Raw genomic sequence first — 25,431 nt, 5'->3', positions numbered from 1 at the left:
AGAATTCAACTGGAAAGAGGAAAGCCAGTCAAACAACCAAAATCAGACCTCACTACCAGTCATTTCAGCTAAACTCCTATGAAACCACAAACATGTTTTTCTTTGTCCACTGAGAGATAATTCCATTTGTTGAAGCCACCAAATTTGTACCTAGTGGTTACTACATCATCGATGCCACAGGAAGAGTCACATGAAGAACGTGAGTTGGTCGGAGGTTTATATGGAGGAACTCTACCGCAGTGGATCAAGCAACAGCAGTCCTCTAGCATGGCTGAGAGAGGAAGCGGGCAAACTCCCAATGCTTGCTTTTCTGGTCAGATCACACATCTGTTCCCAGGGGAGTGACGAGGAATTAGTCACAATGGAGACGTCTCAGTTTCAAGCACAGCGCTGATATCATCATTGAAAAGACAATGTAACATTATGAGCACTTCATCATGCCAATCAGCACACACACACAACTTAATGGGTCAGCAAGGCATTGAAGCAGGAAATAAAAGGCAGCCATTGGTGGAGTAATGTTTGGTGTTATCTCAAAAAATTAAAAGATCGAAGGTTTAGCACTGCAGTAATATAATATTATAGGTTTACACGGCCATTATTGTGACGTGAAATCTTCACTTACTTGTGCCCTTCATCATGCAACACGTCTTATGTTATTACCGTGCAAAAGTTTTGTGTTGATATATAAGATTATTTTATTTTAATACAAAAGAAATATCTTAAAAAGACATGCTGAAATGTGTGCATTTGCACACTAATTTGAATTTATTGCTTAGTGTTTTGTCTTTTGAATGCGTAATAATAAGTTAAATATACTGTCACACATAAGCAGGGAGGGCCTGAGTGACGATAATTCCATGAGAGGCCAGGTGGTGGCAGAGTGTACTGATAATTTCTCACTTTTCACTGCAGACAGATTACGGGAAATTACCTCATTTCCAGTTCTGGCCCTGATGACCTCACTTCCTCTGCTCTCCCTTAACCCGCTGGAACTGGCTATAGCCAGTTCCCAATGCAATTTGCCAGCATGTCGCAGCTGAATATATTCGGTGACGTTCATTCGTTGATCGCCGCAATCGGCTCTAGTCGGTTCTCAGTGCGATTTGCCAGCATGTCAGAGCTGATCAGTCCATCATTGAGCAGCCCCCTCGTGATCACTGGTGCCCCTAGTGAATCGGCATCACTGTCCCTGGGATTCAGCTGCTGCACTAGACTGGCCTGCCAGCATCAGCGTTGGCCTCTGTGTGTTTGTGTGCAGCCAGTTCAAGAGCAGCTGATTTACTGAATTTCATCAATGGCGTCACTTGCACCTTGTACAGGGTGGTCCAGATCTAATTATGCAGATCCAGATCATCGATGACTTTGATTTATGCGGGGACGATTCCAGTTTGGTGCGAAGACGATTCTTCATGTCGTCAGTTCGCACACTTCTCGATGGTCTGAGATTTTTTGGGTGATTTTCTATGTAATAAACTTCAGTTATAGCGTAATGAAAATTGCATAATTAGATCTGGACCACCCTATACATATAATAATAGATTGTTGCAGTATTTTTTTTATAGTTTTTACAGTTCATTGGCAGAGTGTAAAATGATCTGTGTTGCAGTAATTGTGATGCTCTTTGCATTAAAACAAATATGTTTTCCATTAAAATTTCACTTCTTCTTGGTGAATTGTGATGTTTCCTTAAAAACTGCAGCAAAAGAATATTTGGCACCCGGGGAGTGCATTAACCCCTCCAAGTATGTGGTGGTTCAAGGGCTAAAACTGCCATCTTTGCCTCCTTAAGTCAGTTCAGAATCTGTAGACAATGTACTCCCAATTTCACTCTTTCACAGCCAGGAAAAATTATATGGGTGGCTGCCCCAAACCTTTTTGTGACTCTATTGTCTCATCTTTGACAATACATACATTTCATATGTGAGAATATTGTGAAGCCTGCATTACAATGTACTGCACATTATATTGAAGTGTATTGCCTACTAAATAATTAACAGAATCAAATTCTGCACAATCTTATCTACTGTACAATAAAACACTAAAGTGTGTGAATCCAGTCTCTCCGAGCAATCTGATTGGTCAGTTTGGCTTTGCTGTGATTGGTCAGTTTGGCTTTGGTGATGCAACAAAAGAGGAAGGGCAAGTGTGAGACGTACGAAGAGAAGTGAAGGTGAAGGAGCCACACTGAGAGAGTCACCTTCAAAGACCTCAACCGCGAGAAAAATGACAAGAGTCTGAGAGGCAGGCTTTACGGGAACGTCGATAAAGAGACATTCACACACAGGCGAGCACAGAGGAAAATGCTGAAGGTACACGTAGGCCACGTGATAGCAAATATGTTTAAGTTACTCTATTCCTTGTCTACGACAGGTACTTTGGCAAGTAATTAATAAAAGAGGTCAAGTAAAATTTGTATACACAAGACAAAATGAACCAAAAATTCAGAAAAATAAACCACATTCACTACAAATAGGAGGTTAATTATGGCTGCTCTGGCTCCAATGACATTGCTGTTCTTCATTCATTTAGACTATTACCTCGTCATTGCTTTTTTCAATCTTAAACAGCCAGCATCAATGATTTTAAAGGCGTTTTTTATTTTTTATTTTTTGCAATTAAAAATGAAATGCAAATAACGAGGGAGCCAGCAGCACTCCATCTAACTCTGTCCAAGTTTACACCTGAAGGATCTGTTTGAATAAAATATTAATGGGAGGGAAAAAAAGGTGAAGGACTAAGAATTATGAACCTGAATGATATTCTCGGTTTCGTCTTCCTTTAATTTATTCTTTTCTTTGTTGACTGGACATTATTTAACAGATAGTGTTATTGATTATGCTTTTGATGATCATATATTGAAGATTTTCTTTTCTGTTACTAATTTTTCTTAAGTGATGAACCTTGTGCTTTGCATATTGAGACCAAGGGGGTGTGGCTATTGGCTAAAGTCCCGCCCACAGTGCTGTTTAACAAGAAGCGATCTCAGCCTCAGCTTCAGCTTCTCTCATTGGCTCCAGTTTGAATGGCCATTGTTCTCCTGTGTTATGTGTTTTTCTACATCTTGATATTTCACTCTTGGTATAAATTTGTTTTTCAATCATTAAATTTGCTTTGGATTGCCTTTTTGTAATACTTTTTTTTTTTTTCTGGAAATCCTTTCTGAATAAATACTTAAAAAATGAAGTAATATATAGTTTTTAGTTCTTGGGTTTTTACAGTTTTTCATTTTCCTCCCATTCTGCACAATTGATTTAAACATCTTTTTATCTTTCAGTTGGGCCTATGTAGGCCCCAAAAGCCTGCTGCTACATTTTTTGTAAAAGGTTGGATTTTGTACGTAGTGCTCACTAAAGCTTGAGGCCTACAGCTGTAGGCTAGCCTGGATATTTTTGAGTTTTCAGTGTGACAGGCAGATGGTATAAGACACAAAAAGGAAAGATCTGCAATAACTTGACATAGCATAGTAGAATAAAAACACTAACAAGCCACAAAACTAAATAGCAAGATCAGCCACCTCGGCAAGGATCAACTTCTAATTAAATAATTGGGTTGGATGACCGAACTTGGGACCTCCTGCACTAGATTGGCTCCAGTGGTCAGATTTATAAAACTTGTTGACATGTGTGCATAACTTTCTACACAAACGTTGGAATTTATAAAATCAAATCTGACAGAAGCATGTGTGTATACTTAACGGCAACTCTATTTAACCCGTACACAACATTTCAGAGAAATTTGGGAAATGGCGACACCCTTAGGGATAAGCAGCCAAACCAGCTAAATGAGGTCTCATCAACAACAATAACAACATGATTTATTTCTATAGCATGTTTTCATACAGATGATGTAGCTCAAAGTGCTTTACAAGATGAAGAAGGAAAAAAGTAAAATATAGAAATAAGATTCGGCAATGCTAATAACCAATGAATAAAGTAAGGTCCGATGGCCCGGAAGACAGAAAAAAAACAAAGAAACTTGAGCAAAAAAGCTAAATCTGCAGGGGTTCTGAGTCCACGAGACCACCCAGGCATTCTACCTAACATTAATCAGTCCTCCTGGTTTACAGGCCTCACATGGAAGAATTTGATGATGATGGTCATGTGGACCTCTGGCCTTGAAATCCATCAATGTAAGGACTGTAAGGTGCTCATGCATATCACTGAATCGTTATTATAATGAGCATTGATGTGGCAACCATATTAAACTAATGTCATGAATATGATGTACAGATTTGAATTCCCTTTTAAGAGGGCCAATGCTGCGTATTTGCACTGAACACCTTTTTTGGTTTTCCCGTTAGTTTAAATTGGCTACCTGTCGTCACATCTCAGGATTAGAAAGCGAAGCGCAGTAAAAACCATAGACACGATTCACGTCCTGCCTACAGACAGCTCTAACTCTCCTCTCTGACTCCCTATTTATAGCCCAACTGATGTGTTTTGCTCTGCATGAAGACTATCCAATGGACATACGTGAAGAGAGAGGGCAGGATTTCCTTTCCCAGCAAGATGATGATCACTTTTAGCTTTCAAGAGACTTTGGATTGATGGGCCTGGCATTAGAAAGATAGACTGCTTGACATTGGGTTACACCTGTTCATTTGCAGAGGGAACTGGCCCACAGGTCAGGGATACCTCAGTGAAGCTTCACCTCCATCATGCCTGGTGTTCTGGAAACCATCAACCAGCTTCTATGGTGTGGGTGTACAGTTCCACTTATAAAGACACTTTGCCGCAGTGCAATGCAGTTGAGGCAATTGACTGCACTCCTATTGAGACAAGGACACCTAGCGAGAATGAAGCTGTCTTTGGTAGTCATAAGCAGTTACATTCAAGTAATGCACAAGTCATCTGTGATGCCAAGATGAGACTTGTAAATGTTGTGGTTCCAAGGCCTGAGTCAACCAGAATTCTTCTTTTTCTTCTTTCGGCTGCTCCTGTTAGGGGTTGCCACAACGGATCATCTCTTTCTGTCCTTGTCATCTTGCTCTGTCACACCCAGCACCTGCATGTCCTCTCTCATCACATCCATAAACCTTCTCTTAAGCTTACCTGGCAGCTCTATCCTTAGCATCCTTCTCCCAATATACCCAGCATCTCCAAACCAACACAATCTCGCCTCTCTGACTTTCTTTCCCAACCGTCCAACTTGAGCTGACCCTCTAATGTCCTCATTTCTAATCCTGTCCATCCTTGTCACATTCAATACAAATCTTAGCATCTTTAACTCTGTCACCTCCGGCTCTGTCTCCTGCTTTCTGGTCAGTGCCATCGTCTCCAACCCATATAGCATAGCTGGTCTCACTACCATCCTGTAGACCTTCCCTTTCACTCTTCCTGATACTCGTCTGTCACAAATCCTTCCTGACACTGAGTTAAGCCCTGATTCATTTATTTTGAGGCAAAGTAGCATTGGAAGACAACTTGCTGACGGCTCTGTATGTAAGGGCTGGCTTGCTGGTAAGGTAACTGGCTGAACCCTCGGTGTTTCAGATCATTAAATCATATTAATTACTACAGCAAGAAGTTCATTACACATGCCCGTGATAAGTGGCTACCCACTCAGATGCTGGCACCTTTCCCTGTCCCCCAAAATGCAGAGCAGAGGCGCTCTAATGCTGCCCATGCACCACAGGACTTCTCAAATGCAGGAGGCAGTGTCTGGAACCATCAGTTGGGAGAGGCTTCTCTACCAACCAATGACATTTTGATTGCATATGTATGAGGTTAATTAGCATACTCCAAATATGGCTGTGTCAGGGGGCACAACCAGGCAGGATTTGAGGCACATTCACATACTCACAATTATTATTATATAAATTGTGGACAAATGTGCATTTGCCACGTTTCATAAATCAGATTTTTTCTGGTGTACACCGTTTTCTATTTTTTTGGGATATGCATACTTTCATGCTCAAATCCATGCAAAGTTTTTTAAACGAGACCACTAGACTTTGAGGGCCTAGCTGTGTATTACGGCCAGGAATCTCTCGATGGCTCAAGTGTGGTCAAGATGTAATCTTTTTGTTGTTGTTGTTCATTATTTAGGAAATACGAGGTGAGACACAAAAATAACGGGACTAAGCTTGGGGTTTTCCTGGAAAAAACATCTGGAGGTTGGCCGGACGTGAATCATAGAACTATATCCCCTCCTACATACCCTCTCAAACCGCCGACTGGCTCGGTATATCCTTTGAATAGCCCAATCAGAATTTGCACAACACTCGTTACGCGAGTTGCCGTGATAATGACAGGTGAAAGAAATCAAACAGCGAATCAACATCAAATGTTTGCGAATTTTCTCTTTTTCCATAAGGCAGTTTTTGACGGACAAAAACATTCCTGTCCTCGATCATCCTTCCTAGTCGCCCGATTTAGCTCCCCGTGATTTTTATTTGTTTCCGAAAATCAAAAGTGACCTGAAGGGAACACATTTTTCTTCAAAGGATGAAGTGAAGACAGAAACGGCAAGCCTGTTGAAGAGCTTTAAGCAAGAAGCCTTCCAGCACTGTTTCAATCAATGGAAGATATGTAAAGAGTGGTGTAGAGATCGGGAGGAAGGGGGGGATATAGAAGGTTGAAGTTTAGAATCCTGTAATTCATCAATAAATATATATTCTTTTTACCAATCCGGTTATTTTTGTGTCTCACCTCGTATTATTAATGATTATGTTTTTGCTTTCTTTGTTATACTAAAAGTCTCAGACCCTGCTTGCTTCACTTGCCAACCCCCGGGGGGTGGGCACTGGGTGCCCACTATCTTGTGGCTGAGCCGCTCGAAGGTGTCGGGCGCTCGTCTGAGTTAAGAGGTGATATATAGAAGAATATACGGGCCATGGAAGGAAGACGGTTTGGTCCTTAGTTATTATAGAAACATAGAAAATCAGTTACTTGAGTATTTCACTACAGCTGTTTATTTTAAACACCAATGCATAATAAAACGTAGGTAAAGTAAAGGTAAAAAAGGTAAAACGGAATAAAAAATATTAAAAAGTAGATAAAACATCAAATTATATTAACACCTTGTCAAAAACAATATGACTTTATCCTCTAACTTACATTCTATAAAGGATGCGTTTTTGCATATTTGGGATATTTTTCCCATGTTTTGTTTATTGGACACTTCTCTTTGTTTTTGATTATTCAGTATCAGCTCTTGCCACTGTTTATCTATTGCAATCTAAATTTCATTGTTCTCAAATAGATAATTTGCATTTCTGCTTTGCCATCACAACCGACTGCGCTGAATGGCGAGTTAGCAGCACTGACAGTGTCACAGGGTGGGATGGAGAGAGGATGTGCGCAGCAGGAGTAACGATCGGGCGAGTGGTTTGGAGGGGCGTGGTCACGGCGGAATAACGTGGAGTCGACTGGATAACTTCTTGAATTTAATCAAGACATTATTTCTTAATGAAGATTGTTTCGCCTATTTACTGTTTTTTGAATTGTGCAGATTATGTTTTTGTTAGCTCTTTTATGTCGGTGCCGTGTATATTTCAAGTTGTGCCTAAGCGGGCGGGCCCCCCTGACACCACTGCCTTACAGTTTATAAGCCTCAGGGCCACTACTCAGGCCTGCTACTTTTACAACTAATTTAAAGACGTACCTCTTTACACTGGTGACGTGATGATTACAGTTTATTGTCATTTTGACTAACTTATTCATCTGTTTAGTTTTTCTGATTTTGTTTTAACTTATTCAGGTACAGTGTCCTTGAGTGTCATGAGAGGTACATCTAACTACAAATGTATTATTATTTTTATTATATGAAAAACTTAAGAGTGGTGACTCAGGCCACACCACAAAGATATAACAAGTGCCAAAATACACAATACATACTTCATGACAAAGGACACCCAGTGCCCCCTTATAAATCAAGTCTCAGATCTCCACAGCTAAACAGAAAAAAAAATAAAAAACAAGTGAAAAGTTTACAAAAGCACAGCTTACTGTGAGTCTGAATCCAAGCATTTGGCTGATTAAAAGGGAACAAATCATATCAGAGCACTTTGGGGAATAACAGCATTTAGCCGCTCTGTTTATTAGTGAAAAAAGGCATTCTGTATTTGTCGTGGCAAAGTCCTTTAGAAAATGAATACATAAAAAATAAAACAGTAAAGGCAGACAAGTGGACTGAAATGATTCCTAGCTAAGCACTCCACAAGGGTCATTATTTGACTATTCAGGGCTTTGCTGACAATAATTACATCTGAATCAGAGAGGGGGGCTTTATTACAGTGACGAGTGGTGCACGCTGGCTTTCAGAATGCCATTTTAAGGAATGATGCTTGGCTGTGACATTTTACTGATGCCTGCCTCACCAATAATGGAGAACGGAGCAAATTAGTTTCATCTCACAAGCGACGATTACAAGCCCATTCATTCCCAGAAACTCGACTGTACCATAACCCTGTTCTGGCAAATGGATTTTTTTTTTTACCACAAGTGCAGTAAATGTGCGACTTTCTTTTAGTGTGAGCAAGTGGCATGCAGAGACCACTGGAATCTTCACACCCATTTGCTAGACTTGGTATTTATAATGAATTCACTTTCAGGATTTACTGTATGTGCAGTAATTATATATACACTGATAGATAGATAGATAGATAGATAGATAGATAGATAGATAGATAGATAGATAGATAGATAAGGCACTATATAATAGATAGATAGATAGATAGATAGATAGATAAGGCACTATATAATAGATAGATAGATAGATAGATAGATAGATAGATAGATAGATAGATAGATAGATAAGGCACTATATAATAGATAGATAGATAGATAGATAGATAGATAGATAGATAGATAGATAGATAGATAGGAAAGGTACTCTATTATAGATAGATAGATAGATAGATAGATAGATAGATAGATAGATAGATAGATAGATAGATAGATAGGAAAGGTACTCTATTATAGATAGATAGATAGATAGATAGATAGATATATAGATAGATAGATAGATAGATAGATAGATAGATAGATAGGAAAGGTACTCTATGATAGATAGATAGATAGATAGATAGATAGATAGATAGATAGATAGATAGATAGATAGATAGATAGATAGATAGATAGATAGATAGTGCCCAAGGTTCAAATCGTGAGCAGGCTCTGCCACTTGGTACTTTAATGTCCCTCCATATCCATCTAAACTGGTCACAGGTCGCCTCCTATTGGAACAAATGAACCCGGTAAGTGAGAGAGTGAGTCTCTCATTTCTGGATGCTCTGCAGTGCTTTTGAAACCTTTAAGCGCGACATGAATCTTAGCAAAACGAAGACACCTCATTCCAGCTGTTTGTCATTTTCAATTCACACATTTAGGTACAACAAATATTTTTATTTCCAAGCAAAACATGTCAGGCCCATCACTTTAGCTCTTCAGCCTTCGCTGACAACAAGATGCGCACCCTGCTATTGTCAGCGAGTTCACGCCAGTTGTTGATCTTCGAGCCTGAAAAAGTTCTGCAGGATACAAGCCAAAGGAGCCACTTCACCCTGTAATTTGGATTTTCTAATTGCTGCTGACATCAGTCTTTATTTTCAGCTTCAAAGGAAGCATCTGTTGATTATCCATCAGGAGAGACTGGCACACTCTTTCCTGTAACTGTTTCGGTGCTCTGTGATTTTACACATCGATTGAGTCATCAGGCACCCAGTCGGATTTCTGTAATTTCTCACAGGAGCTCATCTATCCCCATTCATTTAATGGCCGGACTGTAAAAACATCTAAATGACCAATAATACGTTAAATCAGGCTTTGTGGCGGCTCGCTGATTTACTTTATTATGAGTCTCTCTGTGCGTACCATATTGACGTAATAAATAAATGAAGAAGTCTGGTATGGCAGATTTAAAGACGTGTTTAATGCATAAATATGAAACAAAATAAGGAAGCGTGATTGAAATACAGCTGAAAGCAATTCAAGGATATTTTTAGGAATGTGAGCAGCAAATCACACCAAGGAGGGCTGCTCATCGTCCAGCCTAAAGCTAAAGACATTCTGAGCCAAAATGTGAAGAAACAACAACAGGAAAAATAGTCAACAGGCTCGAGCGATACCTGAGCGACTACCTGACTGAAGAGACTTTACTTGGTGCAAATAAACGTCACAATCATCTGACAGTCACCAGTTCAGCTCTGTAACTGGAAAAGCATTGGCCACGATGGCACGGGATTATAACACTTTATGTGGGCACCTCAGTCATATATGACTTTGGAAGGAAGAACGACAAACCTCCATCAGTTCATTGGCATGGGCACAGCATGCTGGACCTGCTTTACTGAAATGTTAAGGGCACCCTTACATGTAAACCTGCAACATCACTGGACAGATCTGATCACAATCGGACCCCTCGTATGCCCACCTATAAGCCTGTCATGAGATGACAGCAGCTCTCGTATCACTTAGGCAGGACGGACAGACAGACAGACAGACAGATAGATAGATAGATAGATAGATAGATAGATAGATAGATAGATAGATAGATAGATAGATAGATAGATAGATAGATAGATAGATAGATAGATGGGGAGTTCAAAGGTGAAGGAGTTGAGGGTTTGCCTTCTTTTGTTGTTCAAAAAGTCTCAAATGTTTATCAGTAATTCTTTATGGTAATAAAGAAGTTGTGAATTTTCGAAGTGTAACCGCGGAGAGGTTGTTTTTTCCATATAACACATGATTACTGAATGCTCATATTTTTGTTCTTTTATTTGTAATTTTAGACTGATTATTTGATTGCCACCCAGCTTACAAACTGTGCCTCTAACATATAAAATCATTCCCAATTTGATTACCATGTTTGGCGCTTCTGTAAGTAGGTAGCTGTGCCTACCTTAACGGATCAAGCAATTCAGTTTAATCAACTGGTTCAAACTGGTTCTTATCTCATCAAAGTCCTCCAGTGCTCTATGCGTTCTGTTTTGTGGTGGAGTCACATCACAATCCCTCGCAGGTCGCACATTTTGAAATCCGCCTGTACTGTGGTTTCTCTATAAACTAAGACCCTTCCTCCAGGTAGATGCCAATGTCGCATTACACACAGGACTTGTTATTTTCAATGTACAACATTCCAACGCCTTTGAATTGCCATTGCATTGCTGTCCAGGCTTCTGTGCTATGCAGTGCAGCACTGTGTGAGCCGTCACAATACCGCTGGCCTCTGTGATGCTGTGCAGCATCGTGTCACTGTGACGATGTGGGTTCTGCTCCATGCGCCCATCTGCTGTTCGGGAGCCCTTGAACCCAACACCGTCGATAGATATTACCGAGGTGAGCTAGACAGTGGAGGCAACAACATAGCAAGGGGATGGTTCAAAAAGTGCAAAGTGCCTTTATTTAAAATAGTCAAACAAAAACAAAGTGCAACAGTGCATTGTTCACAGTTCAATAAATAATCCATAAAAACAAACGTGGAGGTTAAAATCAATAAATAGAAAATCTTCTTAAAACAACGAGGTTAAAACATTCACCAGGAAGCAGTCTTTAAAATCAATAACAAGTCCGGTCACGACAAGATTTTCACTCATCCACAAATTAGGCTTATGTACCAAGACGCCAGCCATCACACCCAGCATGACCCTTAGGTCATGATAAAATAAAGGAATTGGAGTTTGATCTGCCCACCAACATTAGTCAGACACATTTGAGCATCACATATTACTTGTATATGAATTGAATGAAAATACATTTACATCGTTGGAGGAGGATGATCAATCAACTGATTGACAACAGCAATAATGTCGATTTTCAGTATTCTCCAAATGCTACATCACTGTGTGGAAGAAAGACCTGACTATCTACTTCCGTATGTACTTGCCACAAAAACTCTACGGTTAGAACAAGTAAAGGATTTCGATATATTGCTGGAAGAGACGGCCCCGGGTTCGAAGGTACTCAATGAGCTACTGGAGAAGAACCAATGGCCGGGCCAAGTATGAGCATGGTCTGCAACGCACCAGGATCAAAGCCGCAAGGACGTCCTGGAACCGAAGCTACTTGTAAGAAAGGGAGGATCAGAAAATGGAGAGACATCATTATACTTGGAACATGAAATGTCAGAACAATGATTCAAGGCAAACCCGACATTATCAAAGCCAAAATAGACAGAATCGAACTTGACTTACTGGGGATCAGTGAGCGCAAATGGACGCGGTCAGGACACTTTCAATCCGGCGATCACCGGCTTTACTTCTCCACCAATAACACCCAATGAAGAAATGGTGTGGCATTCATTCTCAACCAACGGCTATCCAGCACTGTTCCGAAGTACACCGAGTAATTTCAATACGCCTACAGGGATTGCCAATATACATTACGATTTTGCATGATTGGCAGAACAGAGGGAACAAGGCGACGAGGAAGGCTTTACACCATTACAGCAACAACAAGGAGGACTTTGACGGAACTTAATCAACTAGCGCAAGATCGATCTTCCTACAGATCGTTTATCCATCGAGTCGCTATGGTTCAGGATCGAACCGATGGCCTTTAACTAACTAACATTAATACAGTGCAGACCAGCAGTATTTTCATAGGAGGTTTTGAGCCTGAGGATACAGATGTAAACTTAACAATACATTTCCAATGAACGTTTATTAAAGTTTATTTTTACAAAGAGTACCACAAACAAATGGAGTCAGACGACGTCACCATTTGTATCCAGCAGGGGGTGCTAGCTCCCTTGTTGGAATGAGTTCTTTTTTAATTGCGGCGTGTTATGTAACCCGAAACTATATAGATATGAAATTAAAAGGTGATACCCCTCCCTTAGTGATTTGGCGCTAAGAAATCACATAGGAGAAATGACTTCACTTTGTTTAATGATGGCGATTAAATGCAACTTGACATCAGGTCTTCAAGTTATCTTTTCTTTCAGTTCTTCTTTATTAAGAGTCGTGGAAAGCAGAGAGGTACAGACGCTGCCACAGCCGGCTAATCTGCACAACGATCTACAGATGTTTTTATACCCCTTTATCTCATGATTTATAAGACAGGAAATATCCTAGCATTCACATTTTAAAAGTTAAGCAATATCTAAGCTAAACAAGTTTTATTTATATCCCCAAGTCAGACACCTTACGTCTACACATTGTAGCCATTATGACCTTTTCACCCCGAGCCATTTACTTTGAGGAACTTAACAGAAAAACAGCTTAGGACATCATTATGTAGCAACATATTTTTGTTAGTTCATAAATCAAACTCTCTCTACTAGCAAAGTTAAAAGTATTGCTTATGAAACTCATTTACTTAAACACACAGGGCACAAGGCACCAAGGAAAACATTCTTCTTGTACAGCTGCATAACAGATGAAGGAAGCCATGACAAGAACCGAGTTCGGGAGTGGGGGCCCGATGTGTAGAGTCTGCAATTTTCGTCGCTGTGTTGGAAGGCTTTTCAGGATCGGATGACGTTTTCTCCCATCCGTCCGTCAGCTTCAAAGGTGTGCCGGGCAATGTTCCAAGGCTTTATACTCTTTCTTCACTTGCAGGACCCCACTTAGGTCAGTCATGCATTTCCAAAGAAGGCACAGAGGATACAGTTTCATGCTGACGTTGACACACAGAAATGCCCATTTCGCAGTTGTCCCTGTCTTGTCTTCTAATGCTTGCCTAGCAGTTCTTATATGGTGAACTCCTGTGTACTAAATCTGGCTTTGTATTAGCTGTGCATGTGAGTAGAAAGAAAAGTGGATTTATAAAATATATGTACAGAGCACAGTGACTTAATAAACATACACCCTTATTAGAGACAGTAGGACTTTAGGGATGTTCACAACTGAACTTGGCGAACAGGATCTGAATCGCCTGCATCCATCACTAAGGTTCAGTTTTAGCTAATAGAAATACGAGAAAGGGAGCTTATGAGTGTGGACGCCTTTCATTCTTAATGGCTATTTACAATTATTGAAACCATGCAGAATTTCATCACAAATCATCACTGATTGTCCCTAATTCCTCAATGAAAGATTTGGAGCAAACATATGGAATGAATTATTTGAAAGTACATACATTCAACTTCCAGAAATATGCTCTTCTGGTGTCCGCCAATACTGCTGACAGCCTCGCAGTCGTATCGCCCCCAGTCAGCAAGCATCACCCTCGAGATGATCAGTGTGGATTTCCCGCTGTGTCCTTGCACCTCAATTCGACTATCAGGACTCTGGGAAGACAAAACAAGAGACATACATAAAATGATATAAGAAAAGCAAGCACATGTAGATACAAAAGCAATAGAATTTTAAATTACACATTCATACATGAGGCTGTGGCCATTGACAATATGGATTTTAATTATAGGCACAGTTGTCTGTATTGAAGAAGCATTTTTTTTTCCTTTGGTTCTTCTCTAGGTCCTCCCGATTCCTCAAAGATGTTGTGGTCAGATGATTCCAAACTTGTGAGTGGACACTGTGATGCTTCCAGGATGGGTTTTGCCCCTCAGCCCCCAAATATGACCATGGAATGGATTAAGAAGGTTTGAGAACATTAAGTTACTGCATGTTACATTACCATCGTGATTTGCCCAGCTTACAAATTTCAAAACTGAGGCCTTGCAGCATTCAAGGGGGTCTTTCTGGATTTTCCATAATTCACTGTGAACACTTGAACCCTTTCTTATGATGAATTTTGAACTTGGCATTGACAGCTTTGGGAAGTGTCCCTATTATTGTGCCTCATGCACTCTCTCATTTAAACAGTATCTTTGTAAATTAGACATTGTCACACACGTGCAGTTAGGAGGAATCTGAATTGACAAAGTGGAGAAAATTATCCACCAGTCCAGGGGGTGGCGGGGTGTGCTAAACCTTCATGTGTTGTCTCTTCAGGCCAAATAGGGGAAAACCTGCCTACTTTAACAACAACAACAATGTCACTTCCGGTTTCCGGTGCCAAGCATGACATCACTTCCGGTGCCAAGCTTGACATTACTTTCGGCTCTAAGCATGATGTCACTTCCAGTTCCAGCGCCAAGAAAAATGTCACTTCTGGTTTCTGGCCTCAGCTAACATCACTTCCGACCTCACCCTTTAAAACTGCCATCTTCTCCACCACCAAATCAGTTCAAACAGTTGTTACTTCCGGTTCCGGGGCCAAGCATGACATCACTTCCAGTGCCAAGAATGACATCACTTTTGGCACCGAGCGTGACGTTACTTCCGGTTATGTTGCAAAGCATGACATCACTTCCGACGCAAAGCATGACATCACTTCCAGTGCCAAGCATGACATCACTTTCGGCACCAAGCATGATGTTACTTCTAGTTCCGGCCCCAAGCATGACATCATTTCTGGTGCCAAGCATGACATCACTTTCGGCACTAAGCATGATGTTACTTCTAGTTCCGGCGCCAAGCATGACATCACTTCTGGTTTCCGGCCTCAGATGACATCACTTCCGACCTCACCCTTTAAAACAGCCATCTTCTCCACCACCAAATTAGTTCAAAAAGTTGTTACTTCTGGTTTCGGTGCAAAGCATGACATCACTTTTGGCACTTAGCATGATATTACTTCTAGTTCCAGTGCCAAGCATGACATCACTTCTGGTGCCCAGCATGACATCACTTTCGGCACTAAGCATGACGCTGCTTACAGTTCCGGCGCCAAGAAAGATGTCAGCCTCCCCCTTTAAAGCCGTCATCTTCTCCACCACAACATCAGCTCAGTCTGGAACTTACTCCATGCACATCAGTGCTTATTTCAAATCCCTTCTTGCAGCCAGGGACAATATCCGGGTGGCTGCCCCAAACCTTTCCAGTGTGTTGAGACTGATTCTTTTACAACATGTAGACTTCATAACAGGTTTGTTTTTATTTATTTATTTTCATTTTGAAAGAATCCCCAGACTTAGTTGGCTGTCGTGCTGGCAAATTGCAGACCCCACTTTCGTGGTTTTGCTGTTTTGCATGCATGAAGATGATTAGTTGCCCAGTCTGTCAGCCCGTGTAAAATGCAGAGTGACTTCTATTTCATTTTTTAATCTTCTCCAGCAGAGTAAATGCAACGGAATAAATCAAATCATTGTGGATAGTTTCCGACATGAGAGTAAATATTTTAAAGTGCTTAGTGTGAGTTCCAATTTATCATAATAAGCAATTACTGTTTCACTGCATACGCTCTAAAGATAATTCTGGCACTTAAGGAGGCTGCTCTATTTAAAAGTTAAAAGCAAGTTGGACTTGCCTTCCGGAGTTTGAGCTGCTTCTTCATATTTCATTTCTTCAAACTGTTTCTGACTTTGTGTGACAGTTTGGTGGAGTATTTCATTGCTCAGACACTTTCATTTATTTATTCATTCCTTCACGCTGCATATTTCCTGGTGAGAGTCGGCTCAGGTCAAGTTAGATCAGGACATCTTCCCCTTCCACATTCTAACACTTCCCGGGGAAGTTACAGAAGCCCCACTGGCCAGCTGTAAAAGATGTAAACCCTACAGTGCATCCTGGGTCTCGGTGGGCTGCGCACTTTGCAGAGAACTGTCATTATATCTGCACGTCCTCACCTGACTCCTTTCAATCTGCACAGACAGCACGTCGACTCTGCTGCATTGCTGATCCCCTCGTCCTGATTAAATATGAAGTGAGGTCCCTGCACCATCACAGGCTTCAGCCTGCTAAGACTCTTCATTGGAATAAGAAGGTTTCAGAGTTACGTTAATTATGTGGCCAGCAGATGAATGCACCAAAAATCTGGTGGTATCACCTGTCTGAAATGTTCACTGCTCCCAAACAGCTATCTGATCCACAGAACTCTCTAGAAGCACCCTACCTGGTCCACAGCTTTCTGGAGAGCACTGGGCTATATGTGAATATGCGAGGAATGTCCAGGATATGGTATGTATGAGGGAGAAAAACAGAAAGGACTGATTTGGAGAAGGCTTATGATAGAGTGACACGTCAAAGGGTCTGGGGGTGAATAAGGGAGTAAAGGAGGACCAGAGAAGAATAGGAGAATAATCCAGGAGAGAGTGAGGACTCGGGTTGGGGTAACAGACAAGGCCCCAGTTAGAGTGGGTCCACACCAGGTCTTCTAATCTGGTTGTGGGATAAAACACCAGTCCCCCTGGTGCTGTCATTGTGCTGATGACATTGTGTTGTGTAGCACCAGAAAAGAGGAAGTGGAGAGGACATTGGAAGAATGGTGAAGGGCTTTGGCAGATAAAGGACTGAAGAAACATAGGAAGAGGACAGAATATGTGAGGGTTAATGATGATCAAGATTCAGAAGTTAGCCTGCAGGGAGAACTGTTGAGAAGAGTCAATACATTTAAACATCTAAGATCAGTGGTAGGCCGAGATGGAGAATTATATGCAGAGATAACCCATATAGTGCAGTGTGGAAGGAACAACTGGAAGAAGGTATCAAGAGTATCATGTGACCAAAGAGTTAAAGCAAGGCTTTTTAAGACAGTGTAAGAGCAGCAATGATGTATGGAGCTGAGACACAGGCAGGAGAAGAAGTTGGATGTGGCAGAAATGAGAAAGTCCACATGGATGTGTGGAGTTAGAAGAAAGGACAGAGTAAGAAATGAGACAATCAGAGGTACAACAAAAGTGGGAGAGACATCTAAGAAAGTGCAGGAAAGTAGGCTGAAGTGCAATGGAGATGTGATGAGGAGAGACAATGACGATGTGGGCCAAAGAGTGATGGGAATGGAAGTGCAAGTGAAAAGAAAGCGAGAAAGGCCAAAGTGGAGGTGGATGGATAAAGTAAAAGAAGATCTGAAGAGAAAGGTCTGATAAGGGAGAAGGTGCAGGACCGAGCTGTTTGGAGAAGATGGATCAGGGACATCAACCCCACATAGAAGTGGGAAAACATGAATATGAAGCAGAAGAAGACGACGACCCCATGATGTGGGTGACTCCTTAGTAGTAGTGGGAGAAGGATGAAGAGGGTCTCATTTACAGAGTACAGCAAACTTCTTACTTGCATTTCTGACCACAATGCACCACATACCCTGGCACTATGATAAAATATTATATTAAGTCTATCTATCTATCTATCTATCTATCTATCTATCTATCTATCTATCTATCTATCTATCTATATATATATATATATATATATATATATATATATATATAATTTTATTACATTTTTATATAAATATGCTGGCATTATAAATATATGGGTTATCCATTCTGAGTGCTCAAAATAGAGAGACTCGAACATTTGTCATGAAAAGGCTAAAGTGTTGCAGTCTGAAGTGAAACATATTTTAAATATTTTAAAACATAAAGAGACTGCCCTGTTATGTTATGTTGTTACAGAATTCTGATCCATGTCTTGATATTATACACATATTGAAAAACAGTGCATTAATGTGATTTTAAGAAAGTAACAAATAAAAACAGCAAAACATGTTTGTAAGATTCAGCCATATTACAAGGTGACTAGCTGTGCACTTCTCTTCACTCCCCATGTTCCACCAACGCACCCTTCAGGGCAGAGGTGTGGATTCACCTCAGAAAGTCATCACCAGTCTGGCCATTCTCCTCTGACCTTTGACATCAACAAAGCCCTGAGTTCTGCCGCTCACTGGAAATTTTCCCTTTTTCAGACCATTCTCTGTAAACCCTACAGATGGCGGCTGTGTGTGAAAATCCCAGCAGATCAACAATTTGTGAAATACTCAGAGCAGCCTGTCTGACGCCAACAACCAGGCCACATTCAGAGTCACGTCAACCCTCTTTCAATTCCTCATTCTGATGGTCAGTTTGAACTTCGGCAGATCGTCTTGACAGGCTGAAGTGCATTGAGTTGCTGCCATTTGATTGGCTAATGAGATATTTGTGTTAACAAGCAGTTGGACAGGTGAACCTAATAAAGTGGCTGGTGAGGGTATATAGGTTAATGTACTTAATTCTATATTATCATACAGTACAATCAATTGTATTATATTATTAAATCTTCTGTTGAGTGATTTACGGTAGTCTCATTTAAGGGAAATTTATATGGACATACTGTATTGGATGGAACATTCCTTAATGATTCTTATTAATTCATTACCATTTTTTTTTACTTTATGGACACAGAATTTTTATATATATTTTACATATATAATTTATATATATATATATATATATATATATATATATATATATATATATATATATATATATATATATATATATATATATATACGTGTTGTGTACTTTATTATTATTATTTGACAGGAAAACTATGCAACATTGTGGAATATGGCCTGCCTTTCATCTCGGCCAATACCCCCGGGCCGCCAGGTGGAGCCCTGCAAGCAACACAGAGGTGCCCCGAGTTCCTGCAGGGCATCATGGAAAATGGAATTTTACATCACAGCCCTGCCGGATACCATGGGGACCTCCAGGGGATGCTGCAGGAAAGCACAGAGACTTTGGTTTCACCTATAACCCGGATGTTTGTCTTAGTCAAGGCGACAGATGGAATGACGTACTTCCAGGATGAAGAAGAGGACTTTTGAGCTGACCTGGAAGTGATAGGAAGGCATGTGACTGAAGGACAGTGGGAAATCCCCAGACGGCGAGCTGAGCTGGATGGAAGGGTGGCAACACACCTGGGAGTGGTGGAGTGATTATTATTGATTATTAATTGTGTATTGCCAAGAGTTTATGAGTATTATGGAGTGAAGGGTGCATTGTGCACATTATTTTGTTAATAAAGTCAACTATTTTTACCTGGTGTCTGACATATTTTCCGAGGGTTCAAGAGGACGAGAGCGCCCTCTATCTGTCACTATATATATATATATATATATATATATATATATATATATATATATATATATACTAATAAAAGGCAAAGCCCTCACTCACTCACTCACTCACTCACTCACTCACTGACTCACTCACTCACTCACTCACTCACTCACTGACTCATCACTAATTCTCCAACTTCCCGTGTGGGTGGAAGGCTGAAATTTGGCAGGTTCATTCCTTACAGCTTCCTTACAAAAGTTGGGCAGGTTTCATTTCGAAATTCTACGCGTAATGGTCATAACTGGAAGCTGTTTTCTCCATTTACTGTAATGGAGATGAGCTTGAACGCCGTGGGGGCGGAGTTTCGTGTGACATCATCACGCCTCACACGTAATCACGCAGTACGTAGAAAATCAGGAAGACCTCCAAAAAGCGCTGAAGAAAACATGCATTATATAATTGAGAAGGCAGCGAAACAATAAGAAGCGGCGAGTGACATATACAACCATATTCATGAGTTCTGCTACTGAAACAAAGCACGATGTAAACCTACACTTTAAATTAAGTTCATAGACAGGCTGCCGCTGGCGTTTGTAATTTAGTGCCTGCCCATATAAGGCCGTCCGTCAGCGGCAATCCAATAGCAAACTCCCACTAAATATTCACGGGTGAAGGACTGTGCTTATGGAGAGGAAGATGAGATGGTCAGGGTGGTGTTTGACACAAACTCAGCGAAACTGCGAAAGAAAGTTTTAAGTGCCAGGACTAAGGTAACATTAAATACAGCCATGGACATAGCAGGAGATGGCACCAGCACAGCTGGGAACCTTCGATGCATGTACACCGAGTGGCTCACGTAAACTGACGCAGTGCACAGATAAAAGGCAACAGTTCCAAAGAGCGCTGAACAAAACCGAATTACACAATTGAAAAGGCAGCAAAAATATGAAGCGTCTGATACATACAAGCATATTCATAAATGCAGCTACTGTGGAAACAAAGCACACGGTGGAAAAAGTCAATGTCCCGCTAAAGGAAGACAGTGTAAAAAACCTGTGCATGCAGTGTGTCAGGTCTCAGATAAAGAAGAAGACGAGCTGTTTATTGATGCAGTAAGAAACGAATCGATGAATGAAACCTGTCATCTTTACAACGATTGACAAACACGGAATGTAACTTGAACACAACACATCCTACAAATACGACCCTGATTGAAAGAAATAATGATAATCAAATCATTGATGACAGCATCATGCCATCATAAAGCCATACTCAGTGTATTCATTAGATGAACGGTAAAAAAGTAAGAGCGAGGGGAGGATGACTCATTGAGGCATGCAGGCTGTAGTGCGCGTCAACTCTATCTGAATTGCGCGATCACATTTGAAAAAATATATCTTTTCAAGTTCTATTTAGTCCATATGTGTCAAACTCAAGGGCCGCAGGCCACATCCGCCCAGCGTGTAATTATATCCGCCCCGAGATCATTTTATATACTGTATTATTGTTATTAAAGCCGGGTATATGAAGCGCTGGTAACACAATAAACTACAGATCCCATAATGCAGCGTTTCAGCTGCCTTGCAACTTTACGCGTTAATCAAGTCTAGCTTATGATGCTGCAAGTTATTGCGAAGCTAGCTCACACGATGCTGAAGAGAAAAGTTGATTCTGAAAATAGAGCCTTTAAAAACCGATGGGAGGCTGAGTATATGTTTACTGAACCCGTGTGTCTCATTTGTGGAGCTAATGTGGCTGTAATTACAGAATTTAATCTAAGACGGCACTATGAGACAAAACATCAGGGAGTTCTGTGTTGTGGAGATTCTCAGGATGGATTGCAGGTGCTCATCAGTGAGGCTGAAAGACCTGAATGCAATGCAGAAGATACAGAAAGCAGAAGAATTAAATAAGAATCTGACACTTCAGCGGACGTTTTTACCCGTGCACAATCACAAAGTGATTTCAAGTGAAACTGCTTTTATGGGAGACACAAATGCACCAGTGCACCTTGCCTCACCTTCCCTGTTGCCAAGTAATGTTAAACCAAGTCGTCACTACGGTGTTCCCAAATACGCACTTTGCTGATAAACTGAGCGCACTGAGTTTGCACGGCGCTTTGGTGACTTCGAAGAACAAAAAAAGTCCGTCTACATGCGGCTCGAACCTTGTGCATGTTTGGTAGCACATATCTGTGTGAGAAGCTCTTCTCAGTGATAAAGACTAACAAAACAGCACACAGGAGTCGCCTCACTGATGAGCACCTGCAATCCATCCTGAGAATCTCCACAACACAGAACCTCACACCAAACATAAACGAACCTGTGGCCAAAAAAAGATGCCAGGCGTCCAGCTCTAAAATGACATATGAGCAAAGACAACTGAATGATTTGATTTGTTATTGCTGAAAGGAACACATTTTATTTATATTTCCAGGTTTTGTTATGCAGCATGTTCATATTTGAATTTGTATCATTTTGACAGGATATATTTTTATGGAGAGCAAAATCTTTTGGGATATTTAAAATCTAAGTTTATTTTTTATATAAATTTACATAAGAGTAAAGAAATTTGAATGTTTGTTCTTTTAAGTTATTTAAGGTTTGAGTTGATTTATTCACGAATAATATTCCTGTCTGTTTTTACCATTCCTACCAAAGATATTTCTGTCGACTAAATAAAAATTCCTTCTATTTAAAATTTAAATAGAACTTGAACAAATACGATAGTTCATAATATCCACGCAGACTTGCACGTAAGAGCGGGAGTTATCCGTTTTAACAAGCAGCGTATTGCACTGATACGAAATAGCTGTGTGTGTATATATGTAGATATGTATGTATATGTATATATATGTTTATATATGTGTGTGTGTATGAGTATATATATATATATATGTGTGTGTATGTATGTGTGTATGTATATGTATGTGTATATATGTAGATATATATATATATGTATGTATATATGTGTATGTGTATATATGTGTATATGTATAGATATGTATATATATATGTTTATGTGTGTGTGTGTGTAAATATATATATATATATTGTAGCAACCCGGCAGTCAGCTGGCGGAGTGGCATGTAGTGGGTAAATTATGTAAATAGTTGTGGGGAATTTATGGGAAATTTATGTGAAAGCTTATTGTTGTGTAAAGATTAACTAAGTTCGTAATTGTCTTTCCTGTTGTAAATGTTATATGTGTTTGTGCTCAGCCCGGTGGGGTGGGTTGGGATATCGCCGTCCGGGGTTGTAAAAATGTAAATAGATACCGCCGTTAAGAAATGTCGTTTTGCTGTTGACCTTGGCAGTGGTTAAGCGGATGAAATTGAGCTTTGTTTACTGTCTATCTGTGAATAAAAGGATACAACAGGACAGAGCTGTTTTTATTGCTAAGATTTTGTCTAAGCAATTAATGCCGAGACACTCGAAGTCGTGCGGTGTATGGGACACAAGTGCTCGCTACTTAAAGAGCTGGGTACAGCTGCGTGCATAACGCTGGCAATCCGCTAGCCGACAGCTTGGGAGAAGTGCACGGCAGAGTTCAGCTTTAAAAACTTCAAGACTCGACCACGGGTCGCTACAATATATATATTTATATATATATATATATATATATATATGACAGCAACACTCATCACTCACAACAGTGACAAAACAATTACATTGACAATCATGTTACGTTATTTTCAAAATGTTTCCTTTTCTTTTTCATTGCTTCTTCAACACACTACTTCTCCGCTGCGAAGCGCGGGTATTTTGCTAGTATATATATATATTAATCCCTCAATATATTTTGTGCTTTGACTTTCACGGCTTCACTCTATCGCGGAATTTATATGTAAGCATATCTAAATATATAATGCAAATTTTTCACTGCTTCACGGGTTTCTGTGAACAATGGGTCTTTTTACTTCTTGTACATGCTTCCTCTGTTGGTTTGCCCAGTTGATTTCATACAAGGGACACTATTGGCGGATGGCTGAGAAGCTACCCAATCAGAGCACGCAGTTAAGTTCCTGTGTGCTGATTGGCTCAACGATGGAGCACCGAATTCGATTGCTGAAGTCTCGAATCGCTCATTCAGCATCAACATGTTTCACTGTGTAAAGAGTTAACTTTTGTGCTCTTTTGTGTTTATCTTTGTGCGTAGTCAAGCCCTTCGTTATGGCTCCAAAACGATCTGTCTATCATAATGGCTGTAACATATGTGACATCGGAGCTGCTCGATATCTTAAAAATACTATTTAGGTTTTATTGTATACTAGCAAAATACCCACGCTTCGCAGCGGAGAAGTAGTATATATATACACACACAGACACATATACAAACATATATATATATATATAAATATATATATATATATATATATATATCATCTATACACATATATATATACACAGTTATATATATATATATACACACATATACACACATACATATATATACATACTGTATATATACACACACAGATATATATACATACTGTATATACACATATACATATCTACATATATACTGTATATACACATTAATATATACAAATCTACATATATATATATTAGGGGTGGGACTCGATTAAAAAAATTAATCCAATTAATTAGAGGCTGTGTAAGAATTAATCTTGATTAATCGTATGTAATCGCACACGTAAATTTGCCCCAAATCGCAAATGTTTTTTTTTTTAATTTAAAAGTGTTTTAGTGGGCGACAGAATCAAATAATAGACATGGACATGAATATTGTAAACTGAAGCTGTTTTAATTTCTGAAAAAAAAAAGCCTTTAAACTGCATTTGAATTCAAAACAGAAACAAAAATATCATCCCTGGTTAAAATTGGGCAGACTTAAAAATAAAGTGGTAGTTTAAGTACTTTAAGTACATTTTCAGAATAGTATTGTCTTTAAATAATAATAACCAAAATTTCACCATAAAGTGCAGTTTTCTTCTTAAAAAAATAAGTCAGAAACATAAAAGGTAATTTGACCAGCTTAATCTTCAAACTCTGAGTAACATTAGCCAAAATTATTTTGTACATTAGGCTAAAACAGTGTGATCATTGAACATTTTGTAATTAGATGTATTTAGAATTACTAACGGTCACTGAAGTCCAATGATCCCCAGTAAGAGCCACAAAGTCCGCTTTCTGTAATGCATCTAATTTTGCTTGCTTTTCAGTGTGCACAAAACCATGCTTTTATCAAGGCTTCGGGAAGTCGAAATGATCAGTCGTAGGAACGCGCTTTATTCTGACTCTAACATTTTTGTAGCTGTGATGTGTGCATCAGTGTAATGGATGTACCAGGAAATCATGCATTGACAAAAGTTCCGTTTGCTTGGAATTGAAAGTGTGATTAAATCGTTATTTTTAAGCGTTATGGAGACATGCATCGAAGCTTCTCAGCTGTGCTTGTGCTAATAAAGGGAAACATTTTAAATATAACGTAACATGATTCTGCGTTAACCGAATATTGTTTCATACGTCCCAAACCAAGGAGATGCGAAGGTAAAATGAATCAGATAGCGCGCGTACATACTCATTGCATCCCCTCTCGGGAATCGAACCTCAAATGTCGGCATTAGAGGTGAAGACTCTACAATTGCGCCACAGCGTGTGGCTTGTCCGTGCGAGAGTATGTACTGTAGATCAGGGTATATATATACATTTAAATATATACCCGCGTATCGCAGTGGAGAAGTAGAAGTTATGAAAA

The 25,431-nt window shown here is 39.9% G+C and overlaps 1 protein-coding gene across 3 annotated transcripts in view; it reads right to left on the bottom strand.

Annotated features, from left to right (window-relative positions):
* Positions 1 to 25,431, bottom strand: part of LOC120522832 (neural cell adhesion molecule 2-like) — a 1,092,848-nt gene that overhangs the window by 377,220 nt on the left and 690,197 nt on the right. For all 3 annotated transcript variants that reach the window (XM_039743520.1, XM_039743521.1, XM_039743522.1), the window contains exon 9: positions 14,025 to 14,175. In XM_039743520.1, the coding sequence (XP_039599454.1) occupies positions 14,025 to 14,175 (151 nt within the window). The remainder of the gene's footprint in view (positions 1 to 14,024; positions 14,176 to 25,431) is intronic.

This window comes from Polypterus senegalus, chromosome 2 (assembly GCF_016835505.1).
Source record: "Polypterus senegalus isolate Bchr_013 chromosome 2, ASM1683550v1, whole genome shotgun sequence".
Lineage (NCBI taxonomy): Eukaryota > Metazoa > Chordata > Cladistia > Polypteriformes > Polypteridae > Polypterus > Polypterus senegalus.
The sequence above is the reverse complement of the archived record's forward strand: the minus strand, read 5'-3'. Positions and strand labels throughout refer to the sequence as shown.